Source organism: Coptis chinensis, chromosome 7 (assembly GCF_015680905.1).
Source record: "Coptis chinensis isolate HL-2020 chromosome 7, ASM1568090v1, whole genome shotgun sequence".
NCBI classification, from domain to species: Eukaryota; Viridiplantae; Streptophyta; class Magnoliopsida; order Ranunculales; family Ranunculaceae; genus Coptis; species Coptis chinensis.
Genome location: NC_141462.1, coordinates 73,870,740 through 73,897,796, shown reverse-complemented (window position 1 = coordinate 73,897,796; position 27,057 = coordinate 73,870,740). Strand labels below are relative to the sequence as shown.

General features: G+C 36.4%; 2 protein-coding genes and 1 long non-coding RNA gene across 15 annotated transcripts; 2 read left to right on the top strand and 1 right to left on the bottom strand.

Annotated features, from left to right (window-relative positions):
* The first annotated feature begins 571 nt into the window (after nucleotides 1-571).
* On the top strand, nucleotides 572-13,266 carry LOC147488818 (ribonuclease 3-like protein 2). 13 transcript variants are annotated; one of them, XR_015200881.1, is made up of 10 exons: nucleotides 575-1,102; nucleotides 1,255-1,289; nucleotides 2,253-2,372; nucleotides 5,808-6,049; nucleotides 8,751-8,885; nucleotides 10,011-10,098; nucleotides 10,197-12,090; nucleotides 12,356-12,453; nucleotides 12,608-12,785; nucleotides 12,878-13,266. XR_015200881.1 is itself a non-coding variant. In XM_086570247.1 (5 exons), exons 1-5 carry the CDS (start codon nucleotides 12,017-12,019, stop codon nucleotides 13,025-13,027), a joined length of 519 nt encoding a protein of 172 aa, XP_086426373.1. In that variant the 5' UTR covers nucleotides 11,837-12,016; the 3' UTR covers nucleotides 13,028-13,266. The 13 variants fall into 13 exon arrangements, 2 of the variants coding, with proteins under 2 accessions (XP_086426373.1, XP_086426375.1); XR_015200883.1 differs by having other exon boundaries at nucleotides 12,875-13,266; XR_015200878.1 differs by having other exon boundaries at nucleotides 12,216-12,453.
* Nucleotides 13,267-17,322: 4,056 nt separating this feature from the next.
* LOC147488817 (uncharacterized) lies at nucleotides 17,323-18,746 on the top strand. Its single transcript, XM_086574492.1, has 3 exons — nucleotides 17,323-17,707; nucleotides 17,801-18,324; nucleotides 18,432-18,746. Exons 1-3 carry the CDS (start codon nucleotides 17,323-17,325, stop codon nucleotides 18,744-18,746), a joined length of 1,224 nt encoding a protein of 407 aa, XP_086430618.1.
* Nucleotides 18,747-19,578: 832 nt separating this feature from the next.
* LOC147488816 (uncharacterized) lies at nucleotides 19,579-23,798 on the bottom strand. Its single transcript, XR_015202509.1, has 3 exons — nucleotides 23,626-23,798; nucleotides 22,883-23,023; nucleotides 19,579-19,685 (listed from the first exon to the last, which is right to left on the bottom strand). It is a non-coding gene; the product is annotated as an uncharacterized LOC147488816 (long non-coding RNA).
* Between the last annotated feature and the right edge of the window lie 3,259 nt (nucleotides 23,799-27,057).

Genomic DNA, 27,057 nt, shown 5'->3' with positions numbered 1-27,057 from the left:
TTTTCTCTACCTTATTCTCCATCTCTTTCACTTTAGTTTCAAGCATTTTCTTGCATTCTCGCTCAAGTTCAATGGTCATTTCCAATGATAACTTGTTCAATGATTCCTCATTCCTCATTCCTCATCTTTAGTATCGATGGCTCCTTCAACCATTCAAAAAAACTACACCGATGAGTCTTGCAAGCATAATACAATTTATTAGGATTTTTTTTTCGACTTAGACATATTTAATATGGATGGATGTCCACACCAACAAAGCTTCACAGAGCTTGACGATGCCACCTTCGATCAACAGTTTGTTTGATTTTTGCAAAAAAAAAAATGAACCAAAATTGAAAGTTCAAATTACGTCGACAATTAAGTTCAAATTAGAAAATATTTGACTCTTTTAGAAAGATTAGAGTTTGAATTAACAGACAGAGTCACCAAATTGAAAAAAAATAATCTTTATATATATATATATATATATATATATATATATATATATATTATAGCTCTCCCCTCATCAATTGAGGGAGAGTTTTGAGAGTGTCCACGTGGGCAAAACTAATTACGATAAAATAGGGAGAGATAAAAAAATCCATCTACTTTTTTTGTGCCCGAATCTAATCCCAAACTTTAAAAAAAACTTGGCGATAGATATCTGGAAAAACCCACGATTCAATTTCACGCCATCCACTCCGAAAACCCCAAACTCTATAAAAAAAAAAAAAAACACATCTAATTACAATATCATGCCCAAACAGTCTCAAAGTTAACAATCTGTTTTGGTCTTCTTCCTCTCAATTCATTTTTTTGGTACATCTTCTCCTCATCTCAAATCCAAGTTGTATTTTTGGTAGAAAAAGTTAATCCACATATTCCTCCTCTCAATCCAAGTTCCAAAACCCCAAAACTTTCGCCTTTTAATTCTTTGAGTCTCCAGATTAAGAATTGAGTCCACCTCTCCAAGGTGTGCATTTTCTTTGATCGACACTTTGGATCTCAGACAAAATTAACCAAGCTAATGCTGATAAATATGAGTGTTGGCTACTCGAGGTTGCATGGAGCAAAAGAAATTGATATTGAGAAGGTTGCTCAAGATGTTGTGCTTCATGAACAAGTATGTTGTTTTTACCTTCTACGTGTTTTAGGCTATTGGTTATTTAATATCTTACAAGATACCCTTTATATACCAAATCTGTTCTTTATATAACCCCTGTGAAGAAGAACAAGTTTCTGCTGTTTTCTCATTTCTTGGTATTTGATCATTAGGAAATAACCACCCAACAAGTCATACATAACCAGAGGTTAGTCTTGGCTTTGTTCTCTATCTCTGAGATTATAGTCTAGAAATTGGCATTCAAGCTAAAAATGATGGAGTATATATTGTGCGCTTATCTGTGATATCAGACAAGTGAGAGGTGCAACTTGACCTTCTGAGGATGGAAAAGATATCATTTTAGGTCGTTTTGACTCAAATTTATTGGAATTCTGATATCCGAATTCTTTCCACTTAATTTATTGGATTGGGTTTTTTTTATTGGACCTTTACCCCATTTTGGAATTTAACGATTTTAAATCTAATAATATGCATGAATATGCTTACAAGATTATTTTGGAAATGGAGAAACACACAAACGAATTATTTTTTATATGCTTACAAGGAAATCAGACCATACTGATTAGTCACCCATACTGATTTCTCTCTCGGCCTTTTATTCCTTGAACTTTGGTTGTTTGTTGATTATCCAATTCTCCAACATCTCGCCCAAAATCAAGGCTCTGGAGTTTATCTGAACACTTAGAATTAATAGGGTGTACACAGTTTGTGACGAATCAAAATATCTGATCGTTAAAAACGTGCCGTCGTTAGGATGTGGAGATGAGGTGTTAAAATTGTTGGAATCATATGGAGAGATAGAAGAATGTAAACCAATGGACGAAGAGGAGTGTGAGCCATTTCTGGATGTGTCTTGGATAAAGTTTTTTCTGGTCAACAATGCAAGATTTGCAAAGAGAAAATTGAATGAGTTTGTGTTTCTTGGGAATAAGTTACATGTGTCATATGCTTCAAATTTCGAGACCCTTATTGACACAAAGGAGAAATTGGAATGTAGGAGAAGGGAAGTTCTAGCTAGACTAAATAAACCATCACGGGCAGAGATTAATAATAATAAAAGGGAGGGTGAAGACCTTTTAATCACTAGAGTGTCATCCAATGACGATTATTTTACATCCTCGTCCATGAACAATACTGTCAACTTTGTTAGGGGGAAGCTTCATAAGATACAGAGTAGTGGTCGTCAAGAATCAGAGCATGGAATCAAGAAAGCACGCATGGACAATAGAAGAAGAATCTGATATTTTACCTCTCAAGGAGCTGGACAGCGGTATTGCCTTCTTAATATGTTACAATGTTAGTAAATATTTAGTTTTGTGTATTTTGAAATTTATTTGTTAGTTATAGCGAACTCTACAAATGTTAGATACAATGTGGAGCACCTAGTAAACATTTCTGCAACATGGGACATGTTAGCATGTGTGTGTTTGAAAAGAAGTTTGCTGATCGTCAAGCTGTAGTGTAAGTACACACATACTACATAAAATTGTCTGTATTTATGGTATACTATTTAAAGTATTTTCCCTAGTAAACATTGTTACAACTTACAGATAATTTTTAAGCCTCAGGCGGAGTGCCTCCTTGAAGCGGAAGGCAAGCCTAGAAGGCATATGGAGACATAAACCTTATTGTACCTAGAAAATTACGCTTGAAACTTAAATCAAGAAGAACATGTCGCATATATAAAATTCGTAATGAAGCGTTAAAGATATTGAGGCTCTAGCTTCATATATGAAAATAGGGGTTGAGTGCGTCAATGTTAGATATGTGAGGCCCGAATTCAAAACCAGTTGGTTCAGTTTTCATTGTAAGGCTTGAGGCCTAGGCATAAGCTGTGTACCTAAATACCAAGAAGTGTCAGCCTTGCAGAAGGCCACTTAGTCTATAATCTCGAGGAGGCCATCGAGGAGGCATATGACTTAATGTCGTGCTCTATAGTTGCTACTTATATGGAGCTTTTGTATCAGGATCTTAGTTGGCTGCATGACTCACTGCGGAGAGAATGGTGATCGGGTCTTCTAGATTTGTTGAATTGAGCATATTCAGGCTTTGGTGGGTCTTGGCAGTCTAGTAGTTTCTTTGTTGGGTAAACCTAGGCACTGCCAAAAGTTGATGTGCAGGCTGAAACTTAATTATCGTATTCTTATGAGTCAAGTAGTTGTATGTTTTGGTGCCTGAGTTTGATGCACTCTTGTGTGCTCCTGAGCTAATGGTTTCATGGGGATATTAAGTGTTCTTGAGGTGTAGTTTGCACCATTTGTCAACATTTAAACATGCTTTTGGACATCCCAAGATCAATGTGATCTTGATGTGGTTTTGCTTCAAATGGTCTCCCTTCATTTTTTATGTTGGTTCCATATATGAAATTATTCAAACATCTACTTCTTGGTTCTCAAGTTACATTCCATGGGATCATTGGTTCATCCATCTTTTGCCTCTGTACATTATTTGTGGAGGTCTTGTCTTTATTTTGGACTTCTTTCCCATATTGTTGTTTTGGCTGATTATTCTGCATGGGATTAGAATTCATTCGATGCACAAAGGCATCAATACAGTAGATATTAATTTTGTATTTCAAAAAGTAAACCCTCATATAGTTATATACCATGAAATTCATCCTACTACAGTATAACATTGAGAAAGGTCTATAACATAATATCCTTGAATTTAACCAGTTGAGATTGCATTGTGATTTCAAAATTTTACTTTTGTAATACACTAACGAGTGTGTTTGATTTGAGCTAGTGGAAATCTGACTTTCCAAGAAATCTACCAAATGAAGTAGGAGAAATATAAAGGAGAGGGTGGTAAACATGATAGGGAGAGTGTAAAATGTGAGAGGGATATATTACATATATTTCCTGATAAATTGGGGCGAAGGGAGATGACAATACATATGCCAAGTGAATATCACTGCTGTGATCGTCTATCTTGGAATTGTTTTGGCAGTTTATGACTCTATGTTGTTGTATTGATTGCTGATAAATGATAATATTGTCCCTTGCGAAATAGCAATGATGCTTAGGATATCAAAAGCAAAAGCAATATTCACCCAGGTTAGGCCTTGTTTATTAGAGTGCTTTAGAACATCTAGTTTCCATTTCACAAAGGTTGCAATTGATAGATTAGAACCGACCTAGAAGCTCTTAGGTAAATGGAAACGGGTACTGCCTGTTGAAATTTGGAATTAATGAGCATATCTTGATTTCCATATTGAACAAACTTTTCTCGAAGGGCTTTTTCTTCCCTTGCTTGAGTTGCAGTGCATTGCTTAGAAATCGTGACTACCCAAACAGACACTATTTTTGAAATTCAACGTCAATGGAATTTATTGTGATTAAGGTGGTTAGTATGTTGTGTGTTTACATGTCGCTAAGCATAAGTTTAAATTTTAAGCCTAAATGGTATAAGTGAATGTTAATTCTAAGCTACTCCTTCTCCTGATTTGGTTCCCTAGTTTGAGTTTTCACAAATCTGAGAGGTAGGATACAAGATCTCTTGGTATGATCTTTCCTCTTTAGTGATTCAGGTTGTGCCTCCAGTCCGTTCAGATGCTATGGTTGTGTTTCACCTTTCATTGATAGGCATATGTTATACTTTGAAGTGCTGTCGAAAGGCTGAAAGCCATATGGACGGACTTCTAAGTTGCTTCAAAGCTGTTCTAGTCTGTTCATTGACCTAAAATTAGAAGGTGTTTGGTGTTCCTCAATACATCGGCAACATCTTTGCATATAGTGTTTCTTTTTCTGTTAGTTCACTTTTGGGGACTTAACATTGACTTTCTTTGAGGGGAATCTAGAAATTATAGATACTCCTGGAAGGACTAACTCTTTTGGAAAGAGAGTTTTTACAAACAAGGGAAAGGCTTCCATAGTAGTCATTAGTATCTTATCCATAGTTGAGTCTTCTTTCGTGTCGCTAATTGCAACAGAGAAATAGAGAGGATGCTTAGAAAGTTCTTCTAAAGTTTGGCTGGGTCGAATTTCACTTGGTGAATAAGTTGATAAGGTTTGTGTAAGCAAGCAAGGCGGAGACTTCAATATAAGGAAATTTGATGACTTAAAATTAGATTCTCTTGGGAAGGAAGAACATGAATATCTAGTGTCAGAAGGATTTGGAGTTAAATAACAAAACAAGGTAATGGAACAGAACGTAGAATTCTTAGCATTATTCTGGATTGCTGTCTTCTGGGGTCATGAGCCTTCTCTGTTACTCCAGTGCCCCCATCTATGCAGAACCCTGATAATCTACTTCTATATAGTGCCTTCGGGCATTACTTAGAACTAATATTATTATCACAATATAGAACTGGACAATCAGTAGAATAAACATCTAAATCATGAATGATAAACTGTATCCACACCATTTCAGCTGTTGCATGACCTAACACTACCAAAAAAACGAGTTTACCCGACAGACGACATAAAGAATACCCGACGGATTCTATCTATAGGAAGTTCCCAACACATTTTGTTCGTCGGGTATAATCTGACCAACTGTTGGGTAATCTCCCTGGGCACCCGACGGTTCTACTAGAGTTGTTAACGGTCTGCATATCTCTTCCCACTACTAAACAGTTCCCACTACACGGTTTTTTGTTTCTCTTTTTGGGAATGGAAACCGAAGTTTAATGTGCATTATGAAAAATCAGGGTCTGAAAATGTTAATGCCCCATCAGTGCTCCTTCTTCCGGGTTTTGGTGTAGGTTCTTTTCATTATGAGAAGCAATTGAAGGATTTGGGTCGTGAATATAGAGTATGGGCAGTGGATTTTATAGGACAAGGTATGTCGTTACCTGTTGAAGACCCTGCCCCTTTGGCCAAGGATAGTGCTTCGGGAGAGATGGATTTGGTGTGGGGTTTTGGAGAACAAGCTGAGCCCTGGGCAAAGGAGTTGGTGTACTCGATTGATCTGTGGAGGGACCAAGTTCGTCATTTCGTAGAAGAGGTACTTTTCTGGGTTTATATATCTACTATAATCTGGTATTGTTTCAATGCGATATTAGTGTCATGATCATCTATTGTTCTGTGGTTCCTTTTTTTGGTATTTTTGTCACTCTTTGGAGAGTTGTTTCAAACTTTTACTGTGCAGTTGTGCCTACATACATACTTTATTTGAGACCCTTTATCGTGAATTTTATCACCATGAGGCGTTAAAACAAGTTTGTGTGATGTTCTTACCAACAAGTATGATTGATGACTGTGGTTCGGTATTTTGTGCCATGGACGACAGATACATTTCACTTTGTAGTTGTACCTGTTTCAAGAACTACATTTGTAAGCTCCCAAGAGAGTATGTTCCATTTCATTAGAGCAAGGGTATCAAATCCATAAGAAAAAGAAGTCTGGACTCTAGACTTCTGAGAGCAGTGAATGTTGAGGCATTTCAAATTTCAATGCATAAGTGCAATGAGTTTACAACATTTTTTTGTGGATTAGTACATGTCGTGAGATTATTTGACGGCTGAATACACCAAAAAATTAGAATTTACATTAGACATTTACGTTATTCCAAATGTTGTTGTATCTGTATTCAGTTTTAATTAAATATATTAAATCATCAAGTTAATTAGAATTGCTTAATTTAGGTGTGGTAGATAATATAGAATTCACATTAAGTTAAGAAGTCTTACATGATGATGACCCTCCTAACTAAAATCCTCATTACTCCTCCAAAATATGTGCATATTTGTTGTCCATAATCCAAATGGGAATTAATGGTTTGAGTAAAAGTCATATATGCAGATATGCTCTTAGTGGGAAATCTTAACATAGCAAGTGGTTTATTCTGCATTTGTTTGTGTGCAATAGGAGCATAATTCTGTGTTGCGCAGGTACTTCAAAATTGAAGCCGTACCGTGTCGGACACTCCGCATTTTAACTGAAAATGTCGTGTCTCCGAAGTGTCCCTGTCGTGTCTCAGTCGTACCCGTGCAACATAGGAGCATATGCTCAGTGGATTTTGGTTATATAAGTTTAAAGGTATTGGGCTCTTTCTTATTGTCAAAAGTTTATTGCAAATTCTAAGGTATTGCTTATCAGAGTGCTCGAGGAACTGGTAGAGACTACCCTAGTGTTATACAAAGTTATATAGGCCTTTCTGAACAGAAATGTTTAAGTGCTTTACAAGTTGTAATTCACTGCAAACCGACAGCCACAGCCCCACAGCCTTATCGACACGCACTCATGCACGCACGCACACACACAGATGCCTAGAATAAACACATAAATTTTAAAAAGATGAATAAATTACAGGATTAAGTGGAGTATCTACACCATTGCCCTTGACTATATAGACCTATGGCATCTATTGATATCTTCGTGTTTTCACTGGTTAAACTAAATTTATAACCTTAAGAATGTTTCAGACAGAAGTATGGAATTGTTAGTAATCTTGATGTCCAAAACTTCCAAGACTTTTATATCATATGGGTGATAAGGTTTCCCGAGGGGGAGGAAACCAAGCTTCATGAAGCTCTACCAAAAGGGTTCTTTGAGAAAATTGGGGAGAGAGGGATGGTTGCTGACGGTTGGGCTCCTCAAATGAAGATTCTTGCACATCCTAGCATTGGTGGATTTGTAAGTCACTGTGGATGGAGTTCTATCCTGGAGGGAATGAAGCTCAGCGTTCCTATAATTGCTATGCCAATGCATATTGATCAGCCTCTAAATGCTAGATTGGTGGTAGAGCTTGGTGCAGGGGTGGAAGTCGAAAGAGATAAATGTGGAAACGGGAAACTTGCGAATGGGGAGATGGCCAAGGTGATTAAACAGGTGGTGGTAGAGAAAGGAGAGGAGGTAAGGACGAGAATGAAGGCGATAAGTGAGAATATGAGAAATAAAAGAGATGAAGAGATGAATGTGGTGGTGGAGAAGCTAATGCGACTCTGTAATAATAGATAAAAGATGAAAGGCTTCCATAGATGATATGGACCTTTCCACCTCAAATATGACTGATGGTTCTTTGGATTCTTATAAACCAACTTGGTGGCAATATGTGGTCCAACCAGCAACATCAGACCAATATGGAAGAGAGAAGAGACCTGCAGCAGATTTTGGACGGGACCATACCTCTTACACTGTCATTGTAACCAGCTTCTTATACACTGTCATGTAGTAATAGTTTAGTGTGTCTTCTATTTTTGTGGCATTTTCCTTATGTGATCAAGGTTTTGCTGTGCTTGATAAACTAAAACAAAATGTGCTACTAAGAGAGTTTGTCTTTTGTAATACCTTTGTGACCAATGACTCCTCATTTGATAACATCCTCACAGCAATTGTTACACACATTACTAATCTGTTTGTTTGATAGGAAATTTCTCCTGCAAAACATAATTCCATAAAGAAAAATATAACTGCTTTCAATTTGATTTTTTGGAACTAACGAGCAATCGTAGTAGTACCGAGCATGCACACCTCAAATAAATACTTAAGAGATTACTTATGTGATTAAGTATGATATTAACAATGGATTAATTTTGTGATTAAGTATTGCTATCTGTCTCATGCTATATACTACTAAAAGAAGAGAATTGGTTAAAACCAGTAGGTGAATTTGATTATCTCATTTTCAAGTGGAGATTGATTTCTTTTCTGTAACTGCATTACACATTTGACCTTACCATCTTCTGGATTGTTTTTGTGTTCAGCCACCTCCTATACAACCAACTGACAACCAATTGTGCCTGGCAGACATGGATGTAATCAAAGTAGTAGGAAAGGGTAGTAGCGGGACTGTACAACTGGTGCAACACAAATGGACGGGCCAATTTTTCGCTCTTACGGTATTGTATAACACAGCCCTTTTTACCCTCATTCAACTGTTTCTCTGTACCTAATTCAGTAGTTGTACTCATGGATTCCCTTTGTTCTCCGTTGAGCTTAGCATGGAATACCTGTTTAATATCTTAACACTTTTCAAGAGTAGAATTCAGAGTAAATACAGAGACACTATTTTGAGAAGTGCTAGCTAGATTATGGTTGAATGTCAGTATAAAATAATATTTTGATTATGCTACATAGATTTTTCTTTTTTTTTTTTTTTTTAATCTTACATTTATTTTTTATATTGTTTTTGGCATGCATAGGAAAGTTGCTTACAGAAATTTAAGCTACTCCAAATCACTTATACATTCCTTGAATCAATTATACATTGTTTTTTTGTTGCTGCATTGTATGCTATTGTTTCAATTTCTTTCTATTGACTGCTGTGGTTTGCTGACGACTGATTGATTTTTTGCTACTAATTTCTTTATTTTCTTTTAGTACTTGATTTTTGGTTATTTGCTGCCGACTGGTTGTTTCTTTATTTTTGGGTTGTTGCTGACTGATTGATAAGAATCTGTTTAATTTAGGATGAAAATATATACATCAGTAAACTGAACTGAGATTGCTGCTCCGTTGAAAAGTATTTTGTGAACACACTGGGATTCATGATGAACATCAAGACAATATATCTGCAGATTATATAGTCATCTATGTATTTACGTTTATTTTTTTTGTGAGAGGTGGGTGGGGTAGGTTAGGGAGTGTTTTTGTGTGTGTGGAGGGACGTCAAAGAATAGTAGAACATGATAGTCAGGGATGGTCAAGACTTTCCAGAGTACATAACTTTTTACAATATAAAGGAATTGTTGATCATAACCACCCTGCATGGGGAATATGATGAAACTATCGAGTATTTGTTCTTCCTGCTGCTCAGCTCTTGGTGTGAAAAGAAACAGTTTTACTTGCATCATGTCCGAATTGTATGATTCTTGAGTCCAACCTGTGATTTGTCGTTATATGCTTTAGGTGGTGGATATCTTCTTTCAGCATTTGTGCAGTTTTATGGTTAAGCAACTTAATCTCTTGCAGAATTCTAGAAATCAGTCTTTTTTATATTGATGAAATCATATTTTTCTGTCTAGGAAAGGGGATTATTTCCGATATTTGGCAGAGTTCAATGCAGGAAATGAGTGTAAAGAAGTGGCAGATCAGTCACTTAAGGCTTACCAGGTCCGCTTTGATTTGGTTTATTCCTTTAATTCTTTAGTACTTTAACCTTTGAAGTATGTAGGTGTAGTAATCGCAACATACTTGGTGATATGATGTAGGCAGCCACCAGTACTGTTTCAACGGATCTGCCACCAACTCATCCAATCAGACTTGGATTGGCTCTGAACTTCTCTGTTTTCTACTATGAGATACTATACTCCACTGAGAGGTTCTTGAGCATCTCATTTTCCTTTTTTTTTCTCTTTTTCTTTTCTTCTTCTTATTAAAAGTTCAGAAGTTCCTTTCCTTAATTTCTGACCATTTACTCTATGACTACCAATATTACAAGTTGAAGTGAAGAGAGTCACCCATGACTGGTCATTACCGCTTTAGTTTTGTTCCAACAAATTGTTAGGGTTTACAAATGAAATAGCGAAAAGCCAATTGAATCAGAAATAATTTAATTAAAAACATGAAATAGCAGTATGTATTAGAGTTCAATTTCGACTTGATCGGTCTCGAGATGTATAGTTTCCTCATTAACGTTTTTAGTAAACATTGTTTATCAATCGAGCTTTCATAAACATAACCCACCAGCATGTCCACAATGGATTCAATATCTCGGGTCACTTTTTTGTGATGTACGTCACATTAACATAATTAACCGATAGTTAGAAGTGGCATCAAGACGACATGTTATCCTTAATGTCAATCCAGACAACAAAATCAGGTGACTTGGTCAAGTCAATGATCTTTTGACTGACCCAATTGAAGTGCCTGATTCCTCAGCTGAGTACCTGGAAACCCTTGCATGACAAGCTGTTGTTCTGAATTCTGTAAAGCTGGCCGATAAGATTGTCCCGAAGGAGGCTGCACTGTTCTATTTAGTTGCATTGATGAACCTTTTAACATTTGTTTACTCGGCCTCAGAACTGTCTGAGAAACTGCTACAGGCGACCCAAGAGGTTGAAAAGTGAAATTACCAGAGCTCGATCGTTGGGGTCTTGGTGTTGTAGGTGGAATACTTCGGGGACTACTCATTGGTGGCTTTAAGGATGTGAAACTAGGTAGGCTTCCAGAGATGGAATTCGCGTTTACCGATTGTTGTGAAGGAACTAGAGCAGAAACCACTATTGATCGGTAAGGTGTTGGCCCTATTGGCCTAACTGTTTGCTTAGGTGCCAAAGGAGAAGACTGGTTCATAGCCGAGGGTGGCATCATCAAAAAAGGTGTTTGTAAAGGTCCTAAGGTGGATGGAGGCACACTTGAAGGTACAGATGCTGGGATAGAGCCAACTGGTGCATTGGCCGTAGGAGTTGATGCAGACCTTTGATGTATTACAAAAGAAAAAATTGGGTCTGTAACAGTATGATTAAATGGTGTATTCGTTAGCTGGCCAGTGGAAGGTCGAGAAGGAAAGCTAGCAGGAGCCACCACATTACCAAAAGGTCCTCTAGATATATTTCCCGGTGCATTCGATGAAGCTGTCACCGATGCCATTAGAGGTTGTGAAACTAACGGAAGTCTTTGAAACAAATCAACTGGTTGTGCTGGAGTATGTACAGCTGAACCAGACCATGCAGAAGATGCTAATGGTCTATAAGGTGGCTGCCCGGATGGAGCAGTCAACAATGGTTGTGACAGCGAGAGGAACCTAGGGCCTGGTCCAGTAGTCCTTGGTTGATGTGGCAAAGCAGGATTAGATTGTGGAGGTAGGGAAGGATATACCAAATGGGCCTGAGAACCTGAAATAGGCTGCATTCTCACTGGGGGAGGTGCTTCGTGGAAGTAAGACCACTGAAAACTTGCAGTGGTGAATGTAGTCCAAGAGAAACAAAGGAAGGATTTTTCAATGTGAAACCAGAAGCAGCTGCAGAGGGAGGCTGTCCAACGGAGGTTGTGAGGTTTAGTGAGAATGCAAGACCGTTGGGTGTAAAATATGTCATGGTTTTTTGATGCATTTATTGTCAAGGAGGAGATGGTAGTCGATTCATTAAATAAACTGTCAATTATGTAAGTCATGCCATCTTTTTCCGATATGTTGTTTCATTTTTGTACTACCATTATTGGTCATATTCATGTTTTTCCGAATGGAATATATATGTTATGTTATGATTTGTTACACATTCATACAACAGGTGGATGCACGTAGACGAGGTAGTTTTCTCATTTATGAACTTTGGTCATTGGCTAGATGATTCAATGAGACTAAAAAGTACTACTATGATTACGTTTATTTATCCATTCATTGTTTGTGGTAATGGGGATTGTAACAAAGAGGGATACTAGTGCTGCTACTGGGGTGTCTATTGCGAGCTCTGATGGCAATGCAAAGCCTGGGAACGGCAGTGGAAGTGGTAGACCAGGACGTAAGAAGTAAGCATTTGTCTTTGACAATGGAAAATATTGTTAATTTTCTAACATTTTTAATGCAATGATTGAAGTCTGATTCCAATCAAATTATGGTTATAAAATACTGTTGAGTTTGTTTTTTGGACTTTCTGACTTACATTTTGGAGTACATATGCAGGACACGCTTAGCAACAGCTGCTGCGCAATCGGATGCACCAACATACCCTGATCTTGATCCGGGCCAACTCTGGCTTCTTCGTGCTTCCACTATTAACACTGAAAAGCTTGCTCGCGTTGCAGTCCGACATGGCCTTTTTCATTTTTTTAGGCACAATGCCCCTTCTCTTGATGCAAAGGTACACAAGCTAAGAATATTCTGTTGGTTTTAAACTTTAAATATTTGGTTTGATCATGCTCTGATATTCGGGTTTGTATATTGTTTTAGTAGGTTAATGAATTTTCTTTAGCAATTAAAAAAGAACAAGCTTGCGAGATCTCAGCGTATGGAGGAAAAGTAAAAGCGCCAAAAGTCCTAGTGGATATCGTCGAACCCGTTGCTGCGGCTGTATACGTGGACGCCAAAATAAAATTGATTTGAAGTTTATGTGGGAGAACTATGTGATTGTGTTTTCATAATTTCATACATCTTTCGAATGTTAAATTACTATGTGATTGCTGCGGCTTTGTTGTTGTTTCATATAGGAGAACTATAACCGATTTATTATTGATACGATAGACAGTGTTAGAGAGTGATTCAGATATTAACTGAGAAAAAAACACTCCGTGCTAGCCAGTCAGATGTACTGATAATAGGAATTATCATTGTTTACTCCAACATCTCAATGGTCTATTCCCTTGATTATGAAACGTTTTGTTCGCTCGAATCATTCACAAAATCACAAGTTATATGTACCTAATGCAGGTGATAGATCACAAAGAATCATTTTTCAGAATCCAGCCATAAGACCGTGGTGAGAAACTAACAATAACACAACGAATGTATAATATCCTAGCACAACAGAAACACCAAAGGAACATACAAAAAAAATGCAAGTAGCAATTCAGAAAATATACGTGTAATATAATCGTCCATAGTTGCCATTAGAGTATCCCGTGAACAAGTTCGATAAAAAAATGCATAATTTTACTTTGTTGTGATCCATAAAAATGCACAACTTATTCCGTGCTATAATGGATTAGTTAATTGATATGTATTAGTTATTGGATATGGATATGGATATGGATTAGTTAATAGATATGGATACGAATTAATTAATGGATCAACAACAGAATTCTTATGCTATACAACTGCTGTCATATTAAAATCTATATAAAGACATCAATATTCATGAAGCATTCAACAAAAACCTATTGAAACCATACGCCAATATACAGAAAGAAATTCTAAGAAAACACATCAATATTCACGAAGCACACACCATCATCCTTCTACTGCAAGTTCGTTTTTTTTTCCTAGACTGAAGGTTTTTCCCTGGTACATCATCTTTCAAAGGAATCCAAATTCTTTCCACTGAAGGTTAGTATTTTTTTTACTGTTAGTACATATTTTTTGGTACATAAGAAATACAAACACACTTAATCAAAGATACTTTTGCAAGGGTAAAGTAGAATATTCATGTAGCAATTCAAATTGAAAGAACACCCTCCTGGCATCTCAGTTCTCAGCTTCTTCAACCTCTACAAAATTCAAAGGTTGAGAAGCCTCAATTGCAAGACGACATCGGAAACCTTTGGGCATCGCATTACTAGCTGAGATGCTCTTGAACAGCAGATCTAACTTCTTCCCCAAGACCATTCACCGATAGAACTTTCTCTTCTTAATTACCTTCCTACAACTCTGATTCACCCCCGTGGGGTGGGTTCCTTTGCTTCCCTTTTCAATATAGTTCCGTAGGACACGGAAACACCAAAGAAAATCTCTTCTTCTAAAAAAATTAGACACCAACTGCAATAACTTTATACTCCCGATGGAGTTGGCAGTCATAACCGTGTTTGAATTCCCTCTCCAACAAACACTTGAGACAAACTGTCCATTGTCGTCATCTGTCTCTTGCCCAGATATAGGATCAATGGAACCAAACTTGCAGGACGTGATTGGCATAGGAAGAGATATATGATAAGCATAAGCCTGAGAAGAAAATAGGTGTTAGACTCCAATTCTTCTTTTTCAGATCAAGATTAATAATTTCACTATCAATTACTTTGTACACCGCTACTTGAGCACGTAGAGCAGAAACTTCATTTCTTGCCATCCGCAACTCCTCCAAAAGGCTTTCAATCCTGGGTGTTACATCTTCAGCTTTAACCTTCACAAAGAAATGGTTCAAGAACCATTTATAAGCATTGAACGGGGTTATTAGCTTTAGTGATAAAAAGTAAATGTATGCGATGATGCTTCTCAGAACCAATAGCTCAGATGCCTATTGATCCAAAAGTGACATGGGCCGACTCTGTGGAGGCCATCCAGTCTGACATATTCTTTCAACCATCAGGTGAATAGCATGCATCAAACCCTTATTGATGCTCTATAGCTGTAAAACTACAACATTTCTCATCCACCTAAAGTGTCTAGATTGAACCCATAAAGCTTAGCTATGAAAGGGTAACTTGCTAGCACCGGTATAGTTAAAACCTTCATGCAATAAGAACGTGAAACAAGCAACTGAAATCAGTTATCCATGTTAAAAATAAAGACAAACTCCAAAACAAGAAAGAAAAAGATCTTGATAACATACTGCTGCAATGCGAGCAACCATGATAGGACCAAGAATTCTTTCAACTCTTGGATATAGAAGAGTTTGAGAGATTAGAAGTCCAGCACCTAATAATAGATAAATAAGTAAGTAACACTACCACGTGCACAAGAAATATCACTAAATTCACATATTTGTTTGATTCTCTACTTTAACTGACTCCTTTTCTTTCCAGGCTTCCAGCAGTATTATGTTCTACATGATTTCGGTTGACGAGAATTTATCCAGCAGAAAGCGATGGACACCAACAACAATCCAACTTGAAAAACTGCATCAAGTATTTGATCAATTCAATAAAAGTCCAAATAAAGAGATAATTAACAATTTGAAAGCTGAACTAAATCAACACGTTAATGTTTCAGAAAAAAAACATAGTTACTTGGTTTCGCAACATGCGTGCTAAGTTGAAAAGAAAAGCACTCATTAATGCAGAGAAAGATTCGGATGAAATTCAAGTAGAGATTCAAATTTCTCCAAAGAAGACCAAGCCTAATAATATGGAAGAAACTTTTGGTGACATTGTTCCTTCACAAGAAAGTATGTCTTAACTTACAACGATTCTGACAAGTACTTTATATATTCATCATATTAATATTACTCTTAAATTGAAGGTCAGCATCAAGTATCAGTTAGAAAAACAACAACTACAAAGTCTATTCCAGTAAAAAGAAAACAGAGGAGGAAAACACAGAAGAGAAGTTATAAATCTAATCGTCTTAGTAGAATGAAACGTTTTGGTAAATATTTTCTTCTTATGTATTCAATTTATTGTTCTTATAGCATCAAATACTTTATTAAATGACATATTATTATTTTTTAAACAATATCTATGCCCGGAACAAGTGAAGAAGAAGCTAAAATAAATAGAGCTAAACGAAAAGAGATGCTGAATTTGAAGAGCATTGGAAACGATAATTACATTGACGATGAAAGTGATGATGATTACCTATCACAAATGAGTGGATCAGATTCCGACATTGAAGTGGACAATGAAACTGAAGTTTCCATTTCATGTGGAATAGATGTCTCACATAAAAGTAATTTTCTTACAGCAATGTTTTATATTCTTATTATAATTAAATTCTTTAATTTTTATTAACTTTTTGCTTTGCAGGAAGTTGTTTTGAGCCTTTGGATTTTGGATGTCCAACATCCATATGTTCTCACTGTGGAGCTATTGTCTGGTACGAAGAAATGAATGATAAGAGCAAAAAACCTATTAATCCTAAATTCTCCATATGTTGTCAGAATGAAAAGGTTCAATTGCCTCTTCTAAAAGATACTCCAGAATTTTTGAAGAATCTTTTGGATTGCAATGGAGGTTACAAATCGTTAAATTACATGGAAAACATCAGCATTTACAACTCAATGTTCGCGTTCACATCTACTGGTGGACAAGTTCAGAGCTCAGTTAATGATGGAAAGACACCCTATGTTTATAAAATAAAAGGGCAAAATCACCACAAAATTGGAACATTCTTTCCGGTGAAGAATGCGCCCAAGGTTTACACAGTTGTACATACATGATACTGAAAATGAAGTCACCCACAAGTTGAACTCTCTTAGCAAAAAAATTGTTAAGAGGAATCCAAAATATGCTTTAGATTCTAGCATTGTTCAAGGATTGATAAATATGTTGAATGTTACCAACGAACTCACCAAGACTTATAGGATGGCAAGGGATAGATTTAAAGAATGTCATGTAGCCGACGTCAGCATACAATTGATTAATAGAAGATAAAAAGATGGAAGACTTTATAATTTGCCATCATCAAAAGAGATAGCTAGTCTAATCGTTGGCAATGGTGATGAATTTAACGAGCACAGAGATGTTATTGTGGACAAGAAAGGATTTGGCTTGAAGAGAATCAACGAATTGCTTCCAAGTTTCATGGCAATGCAGTATCCACTTTTGTTCCCCCATGCTGAAGATGGATATAGACTTGACATTCCATATAGAAACAATGCAGTAGTTGGAAAAAGAAAAAATATTAGCATGAGAGAATACTATGTTTTTAGATTACAACTCAGACGCAATGAAGGCCAGACTATAGTTCGTGGGAAAAAATTGAGACAGCAACTTTGTGTAGATGCTTATACAGCTGTTGAATAAAATAGAATGGATTGGGTTCGAAATAATCAACAAACGATTCGGGCAGAATTGTATCAAGGATTAGTAGATGCAGTTGTTGCTGGTGACACGAGGCCTGGTACTGTAGGCAAACGGTTAGTTCTTCCTTCATCTTTCACAGGTGGTCCGCAGTACATGGTACAGAACTATCAAGATGTCATTGCAATATGCAGGCACACAGGTTCCCCAGATCTCTTCATTAGTTTTACATGCAACCCTAAATGGCCAGAAATCCAAAGATGTATTGACATGATAGCTCCTGGTTATAAACCAGAAGACTTTCCCGATATTGTTGCAAGAGTTTTTGAGATGAAATTGCACGAACTGATGACTAATTTACAAAAGCGCAAGAAATTTGGGAAGGCTTGGGCAGGTAACCTATATACTATACTGTTTTAAATAATTTAAAAAGTCATAATATTTTATGAAAATATTAATACATACGGGTTTTGTTAATGTTTTGCAGCATTATACACTATTGAATTCCAAAAGAGAGGTTTACCACACGCTCACATTTTACTTTTTCTGGACAACGCTTCGAAGCCTACTACTCCTTCACCAATCAACAAGCTCATATCAGCAGAGTTACCTGACCCAATTGGTGACAAAATTGCCTATGATTCAGTGCTAGAATTCATGATACATGGGCCATGTGGAATAGAAAACTTAGATTCCCCTTGCATGAATGAGAAAAAGTGTACTAAGTTCTATCCAAGACCGTTTAGTGAAGAAACAACTATTGACGACAATGACTTCACAGTTTACAGGAGGCGAAATAACAATCGAAAGGGAATGAAGAAGAATATAGAAGTTGATAACAAATGGGTTGTTCCACACAATGTTGATTTGATAGTTAAGTACCAAGCTCATATTAATGTGGAACACTGCAACAAGGGAAGATCAATCAAATACCTTTTCAAATACATTAACAAGGGAAGGGACAGGGCTACTGCAATTATTGTTGAAAACATGGTTACTGAGACAAAGATAGTACTCATCAAATAGTAAAGGACGTTGATGAAGTTGCAAATTTCTTAGACTGCCGATTCTTATATGCTTCTGAAGCGGTTTGGAGACTATTGAAATTTGATATTCAGTACAGAAGACCAGGCGTTGAAAGGTTACCTTTCCATCTTGAGGGTGAGCATTTGGTTTATTATAGTGAGAGAGATGATGCAAGAGATGTAGTAAACAGGAAATCTTCATCAAAAACCAAGTTCACAGAGTGGTTTAAAGCAAATGTTGAGTATCCAGAATTAGCTAGGGGTCTTACGTATGTCGATTTTCCTACTAAATTCGTATGGGATAAGAAGGAAAGGAAGTGGAAGCCAAGAAAAAATGGGAAGAAAATTAGACGTGTCTACTACGCACATCCTACTTCAGGAGAGAGATTTATCTGCGGCTATTGCTGAATATCGTCAAAGGTCCTTTGTCCTATGAAGATATTAAAACTGTTAATGGAAAAGTTTATCCAACTTTTAGAGCAGCATGTCAGGTATATTTTATTACATATTCCATATTAACTTTTTTTTTATATTGTTTTCTTGCCTAAAATCTGTCGCATATACTTTTAGAAGTTCAAACTGATTCATATGTACTGATTCAAAACCTCTCCAATCTATGTTCATGTTTTAAAAACCAGCACACAACTCGCACACAACATTTTGTTACTGGCTTTTAGGAGCCTGTTTGGCTGCGCATTTTTAGAATTTCAAATATAAGTAAAGTCATAACAGAAAACCGGGGTGGCGAGTATTTTTATTGCTTTACAAGAAGCACTTGCTCTAATGTTTCAGCAGTTTATTGTAGACATTTGCTTCTGTGACCATAGTGGTGTTTGTATAATAGAAGCGTGACTTCAGGGTTCAGATGATGCTTCACCTCTGCAGTTCTTAACTATCTCACTTCCGAATGAACTGTGTACCTTTTCTCTAATGTGCCAGCACAAAGCTCCATCACTAAGTGTACATAATTCTCATTGTTTGGTGGCCAGACAACCTTGCCATTATTTCTATCTCAAGCTTGCTACTACGAAGATCTTATGCAGTGACCAATCTCTCCTTGGCTGTAGACTTACATGCCAAAACCTATCCAGTCAACTTATCATAGCACAATCTGATAATACCAAACTGCCCCCATCCTAATTTATCTCCCAATTCGTATCCAAAATTGTGTCAACAAGATTTGCGAGCTAATAAAAAGAGAGAACCTCCCAGTTGAGTCACCATCGAAAGTACGTTGAGTAAATCCGGTCGTAATGTTCTCTGTCCAAGTCTGACATATTTTGCATGATAAAAGCTCCTAATGCCTAGTCTAATGGGATGTCTCCCACCTGATTCGTGAAACCAATCCTGCAAAACAGTTATTCCAATTAAAAGGCCATTAAATGCAATGAATATTTGAATACATTAGAAGAAAAATAATAATAAAAAGACAATATTATATATATATACAACACTTCTTACTTTTTTTTGTTTTACACGTTACTTGGGAGATTTGATTAATGTACTACTGCTGAATCTAACATTCTAATATATGCTGAAAATCAAGGAGTCTGCTGAATGTATTACTGAAATTAAGATAAGGGGAGAGTTTACACGTTACTTGGTAATGTACACCTGCATAGTCAGAGTACACGGCTGGTTGTAAACTAATATATATGTATCCTCATTATCGAAAATTCATTTAGATGTAAAAACATTTCATCAGAAAAAGATATTGAAAAAAAAAAAAAATAGTACGTATTAATCATAAAACCTCAGCTCATTTATGATGGTTTACTATTAAAATGCAATTCATATTGTTACATTATTATTCTAATTTTTCATTTTTATATCAAGCCACATGGATTACTTGAGGACGACAGCAAATGGGATGACGATATGGAGGAAGCAAGTCATTGGCAAGTTCCAAAATCTTTGAGACAATTGTTCGTCACATTGATTTTGTTTTGTGGGGTGACATATCCTGAAAAACTTTGGGAGAAACATCAAAAGCACCTCAGAGAAGATATTTTGTTTCGATATAAAAAGAAGAACAATAATGAGAATCTCCAACTCACTGAAGAACAGATTAGAAATGAGACTCTCTATGAGATTGAACAAATTATGGCTGAAAAAGGATTATCTCTCACAAACATTCCTGATTTCCCGAAATTTAATATGTCTTCAAGGATCTCCACAGATAACAGATTGATTGCTGAAGAATTAGACTACGACTGCAATGAGTTGCGAAAAGAATATGGGATTCTTAACAACGGAATGAACGCTAATCAACGTGAGGTATTCAACTCTGTTAATGATGCAGTTCAATCTCAATCAGGAGGTGTTTTTTTCGTGTACGGATGCGGAGGACCTGGCAAAACATATCTTTACAAAACAATTATATCTAAACTTCGGTCTGAAGGAAAGATTGTTCTTGCAGTTGCGTCGTCTGGGATAGCTGCGCTCCTACTTCCAAGTGGAAGGACTGCTCACTCTAGGTTTAAAATTGTTATTCCGACTGATGAAAACACCAATTGTGACATCTCTCAAGGGACATTATTACACAACCTTATCAGACGGGCTGATCTAATAGTGTGGGACGAAGCACCAATGACTCACAGACATGGATTTGAGGCAGTAAACCGTACACTGGAGGACCTTTTTAAATCACAAGGCAAAGAATTTGGTGGTAAAACATTCCTAATGGGAGGAGATTTCAGACAAATATTACCAGTCATTCCAAGAGGCACAAGAACTAATGTTGTTGATGCCTCTATCAACAAGTCAAAATTATGGAAAAACTGCAAAGTCTTTCACTTAACTGAGAACATGCGACTGAAGAATGGAAATATAGAATCAGCTACAACAAAGTCTATTGAAGAGTTTAGCAAATGGGTTTTAGACCTTGGAGACGGAAATCTTCCTACTTCTAGAATGAGTGACGAGGTGGAATCAACTTGGTTCAAAATTCCCGAAGACCTGCTTATTCCGGATAGTGATAATCCAGTAGAAGATATTGTGTCATGCATATATCCGGATTTGGTCAACAAATATACAGATATTCAGTATCTTAAAGAAAGAAGCATTCTAGCCCCAAGGAACGAAACAGTTGATGAAATTAACTCCACAATAATTTCAAAACTCCCAACAGAACTAAAGAGATACTTAAGTGCAGACTTACTAAGTCCAATTCAAGGTAAAAGTGCTGAACCAAATGTTTTATACCCGACAGAATTCTTAAACACTCTAGAATTTTCCGGCATACCGAACCACAAAGTGGATTTAAAAGTTGGTGTTCCGATCATGTTAATGAGAAACATTAATCAGAGTCGAGGACTGTGCAATGGGACTAGGATGATCATCACAAAATTAGTTTCTAAAGTGATATATGCGGATATTATTACAGGGAACGGAGTAGGAGATCCAGTTTTTATTCCAAGAACAGTTTTGTCCCCAAGCGATACAAAATGGCCATTTGAATTCAGAAGGAAGCAATTCCCTGTTAAAGTTTGTTTCGCTATGACCATAAACAAAAGCTAGGGACAAACATTCGAAAAAGTTGGAATATATTTGCCAACGCCAGTTTTCACTCATGGCCAGTTATATGTTGCAGTTTCAAGAACAAGCTCACGAGAGGGACTGAAGTTTTTAATCAGAAGGAATGGGGACGAGCCTGAAGGACATACACAGAACATTGTCTATAAAGAAGTTTTCAATTCAATCTGAAGATTATTACACTCAAAGGTATTTTCTTAAAACAAATGATTATTATATTTTTTATATTTTAGACATTGATTTTATTTTTTTTACATTGTTTAATAGGAAAATCTCCTTTCAACGGAATATAGGGAAAACAAATAGAGACAGTATGGCCATAAACAACACATAGATCAAATCCTCCTTACGTCAGTGTAATTGATTATCTCCTAAGTGATTTGCTACTAATCCCTTTTTATAAGCCATGTAGTACTAGGGACAGTAGGAGCTAATGTTAGCTACCTTAACATTCCCTTCTACTCTGTCTTCTTCATGGTTCTATTAAATCATATTGTATGGAATCTTATCTATTCTTAATTATTCTTCTTAATGTTTGGAATTCTTCTTAACATGCAAACTTTATTAAGTACATTAATGTTTGGATTGTGTACTCATTCAACAATGCAATGAGAAGACCATTTTGGAACTGAAGGTGATTATTCTAAACACTCGATGCTTCCAAACACCCAATTTTTTTGTTTCTATGTCCTGATTTTTGTCAGTGCTCTTAAGTTTGTTAGAGTATGTATAATAAGACATATAGTGACATGCAAATAAATTGAGGTGACCAACATGATTACTTGGATCAGTAATAAGTCCAGATTTTTCTCCAGTGAAATACATCTGCAAGTTTCATCTAGTGCTTTGTGTTATTGCGCTACAATATTTCAATGACAGCGGTGGTAGCGTAGATTTCACTGAGCAAAGAATTCAGAATTTCGCACCTACTCTATTATATCGACGAAACAGATCCAAGAAACAGTATATGTTTTTCATGCAAGTATAAGAAATATAACATAAAAATTAACCTGAAGTCCAAGAGCCCATTTCCGCTCAATCGGGAAGTGAGGTCTCAAGTTGATTCCCTGATAATCCATATACCCCACAAAGCGATGCCCCATGGTTGAAGCTGCAGGTTCACTTGGATGCATACGACTGAAACTGCTATCCTGTTTAAGTACAGTCACAAAATATAATATAAAAAGTGTTGGGAAACCAAAGTGTAATAAAACAACATATGCAACAATAATATAAATAACACTTATGATGACAATAATGACAACGATAAGGAAAGAAAGAAAACGAAACTTAAGTGTCCATATAAGAGGTCTCAAAAAAGATGGATCACAGTGTGTACATGTGGAAGGACACATGCACTGCAGAGTGTGTGTGTGTGTGCGTGCGACAGTGCCTGTGTCTAAGATACACATACTGAAGATAGCTTGCCAATTGAACAGCGCAAATCAACGCCAGGTATCACGGTGTCACCAATTAAGTAAGTCGTCATGATAAAACTGATACCAGAGTATCTTGAGGAGCGAGTATTTTGACCACAGAGTGTTGATGACCTAAACTCACTTTGTATTTTTGTAGTGTCTAGAGTATAGATTATCACACTTTACATACAATTCCTAATCATGTGATTTAGCATTCATGGTATCTTCGAGCATTCCTATCTAAACTCTCAGGTACCTGAAACGAGGGTGGTTTCACATGGGAAATATTATCTTAAATAAATATAAATAAATAAACTCTTGATGGAGATATGCACCGCTGATTCCTGAAACTCCGCCCCTAGATAGCCGCTGGTGGAACGAAACTGATTGTCAACATCAAATAATATGCAACAGTTGCCTGAGTCAAATCTTAATAAGTTAGCAATCATAGTAACTTTAAAAACTTCAAATACAAATAAATAAACAATAGTAACACAAGAAAGTAAAATTAGCAGTCAATAACTTATGGATTCATAATACCTCATTTTGTACTCTATTCCAAAGAGATTCAATCAGCTGGTTCCTGTCAAATCCCATCCTTATCACTTCCTGAAGAATGTCCTCATCAATCTGTAAAAAAAAAAGTTTTCAAAATCGGTTAACTAAAAAACAAGAGTCACGTTCAATATTAGATACGCTTAAAAGTCACCATCCATAAGACCAGGTACTTTCATAATGAAAATATTAGCACATCTGTCCATAAAGAGCAAGTGCTAGCACAAAGCAATGAAAGCGTACCTTTTTCGCCTGTTGCATTGTATCCGGTGGAGGCACAGCTAAATAACGGGGAAGATGGGCTTGGAACCAAGGGTGCTGACGAATCTCTGGGATAGTCATTCGCTTAAAGTCACCATCCATAAGACCAGGTACTTTCATAATGAAAATATTAGCACATCCGTCCATAAAGAGCAAGTGCTAGTGCAAAGCAATGAAAGCATACCTTTTTCGCCTGTTGCATTGTATCCGGTGGAGGCACAGCTAAATAACGGGGAAGATGGGCTTGGAACCAAGGGTGCTGACGAATCTCTGGGATAGTCATTCTCTTCATGGGATCAACTATAAGCATCCTAGGAATTAGATCTCTTGCTCTAGGTGATAAATGGCTCGGAAGAGTGTATATTCCACCCTGGAGGACAATATCATGTAAGAACAGCGACTATAATAAAAGAATTAAACAGATATTCGTGAAACCAATCCCAGTCTAATGGGAATGCCCAGTCCAATGGGATGTCAAATACAATGAATATTTGAATACATTAGAAAAAAAATAAGAAGAAGAAGAAGAAAAGGTACACGGTTGGTTGTGAACTAATATATATGTATCCTCATTATCGAGAATTCATTTAGATGTTAACTGTGCAAAAAAAAAATTCTAATAGATCTCTCCAACATGCGAAAGTATTTCATGGTATTTAACAATGTGAAGCGCAAGTCAGAATTCGGTACCTTCCATTGTCCAAAGCTATTCCAAGACTGTCATGCAAAAAGGCCACAATATATGCTGAAGAGAAGCAATATTTGAGCAAATCTTCCTTCTCAAGAGTGTGGTACTTCTTTTGTAGTTTTGCCCAATCCTCTCCACAAAACTTTTCCCAAGCCAACATCAAGTCAGATATAAATGCCTTGGAAGACAATCCAAAGAACTGATCCAAAATGTCGAACCAATAAAATGCATAAGATATTGTTCATAAGACTAATATTCCAAAAATTAAAAATGTTTCCATATTAAAAATCATAGTCCCTAAAGGAAATAATCCTTGAACCTTTGATGTGTAGAAGAAATTCTCTGTGGCCAACAATCTTCCCCGAAATTCAGGTACAAAAGTATTTCCAATGTGGCAACGTTGATAGGAGCACTAGTACACTCTTCTGCATCAAACATGAGAGTGTCAATATGTACTTTTTACAATTTAGAAACAGAAACTCTATACTCAAAATATGTTAATTAGATAAAATTAATAAAAAAAAATAGAAAAACATAAAAATGTAAATTAAAGTGGATTACAATGGTAAGCTAATGAAAAACTTGCAACCTTTTCCTTTCTATAACAGCTTCAGTGCGGCAGTTCTACACTCAGAGAAATTACCCTTGGCATGAAGGGATGGAAGATGTCTACCAGGTGAGAGACTCAAAGACCGCATGTCATGGGCATATCCTGAAGGAGTACAAGGGTCTACAACTACTCCATCTCCACCAGATATTGCAACTGCATAATTAAAATAGGTTCAGAATATTGGGATTAACCAACATGGTATAAAAGATTTCTGGAAGCATCATTTTTTTTTTGGTCGATAAAACAATATTGTATTAGAATATCAGTGTGAGAGGTTCAAAGTACCCTTATAATAGTTACATCAAAGTTGCACTATAGATTCTCTTGAAACAAGTAATTCGTGCAATGACTCATAAGCAACATTCTGCAAAAGATATAATAGTTAACCTTTATACATATACTTAAGTGCCACCATGATACACCCATCATAAATAAAATAAATAAATAAAACTAAGAAATCTAAGATTTTTATCCAGCTGAAAAAGTTTCGCCAAACGTCCTATAAAAAACACTACATATAGACGAGCTACAAAATGAACTTCAAAAGAACAGTAAGCCTGTAGAACTCTTAAAAGACACCCAGAGTACCACAAGTAAAAATAAAAACAACTTCCAAAAAAGTAGTAAAATGGACAAAGGATGAGCAGAAAACATGCTACATCCACCACAAGTGTATATCAGGACAAGACAGAAGATGACAATCTAAAAGCCCGGAGTTGATGGTTTGCATATATGACACCTCTCAAAAGTCAAAACCCCCCTAATCCTAGATTCCATCTCCAAAAAAATTTGTATCAAACTTTTACAATCAATGGATTCTTTCAATAGATACACCTCTCAAAACTACGCACAATCAGCACCCACGTTACCCAACAATTACGGACAAGAACCACTTTCTCCTCCAACCCACCAACCCTCTTCTTCTCCTTACAAGTCTCACATTGAGCACACAAACAGAATATATCAGGTCCACTGTTTGAGATTGAAAGTCTTCAACCTATGGATTATAAAGTATAAACCAGCACAAGTTTCTGGGTTTACTAATTAAAACCTATAAATAAATAAAACAATGCTTACAGTCCTCATGAAGATAAGCAATTCCACGAGCTGAACAAGCAGCAACTTTAGATGTGGTTCCCCATTCCATAATAGGCCTCCCATAGCCTGAAAAATTTGAATGACAAAATTAAGAGAAAAGCTAAAGATACAATTCTTGAGAACACATCCACATAATCAGATACATATCGAACCATGAAGATTTGAGCAATTTAGTGTGAAAGGAAGCTGCATGGGAAAAAGAGGTAGCAATTCAAATTTGAATTGGATTTGAGATACAATACCCGCAATTTGTTCGGCCCAGGCCCAACAGTAATAGTATACTTATGGGTTTCTAAACCCAATAGCTTATACCTAATTAAAAAAATATATATATATATATATATATATATATATATATATATATATATATATATATATATATATATATATATACGGGTTTTGGCTAGGATGACATTCTTATCGTTACATCCTTATCGTGACATCCCCTTTTCACATCCTTAAATCCACCCACGATCTCAACAAAACACAAAATAGAAATTACGAAGGGTTTCTTCTCTCTCCTCCTCCTATTTCTCTCTCCAAAGACGAAATCAA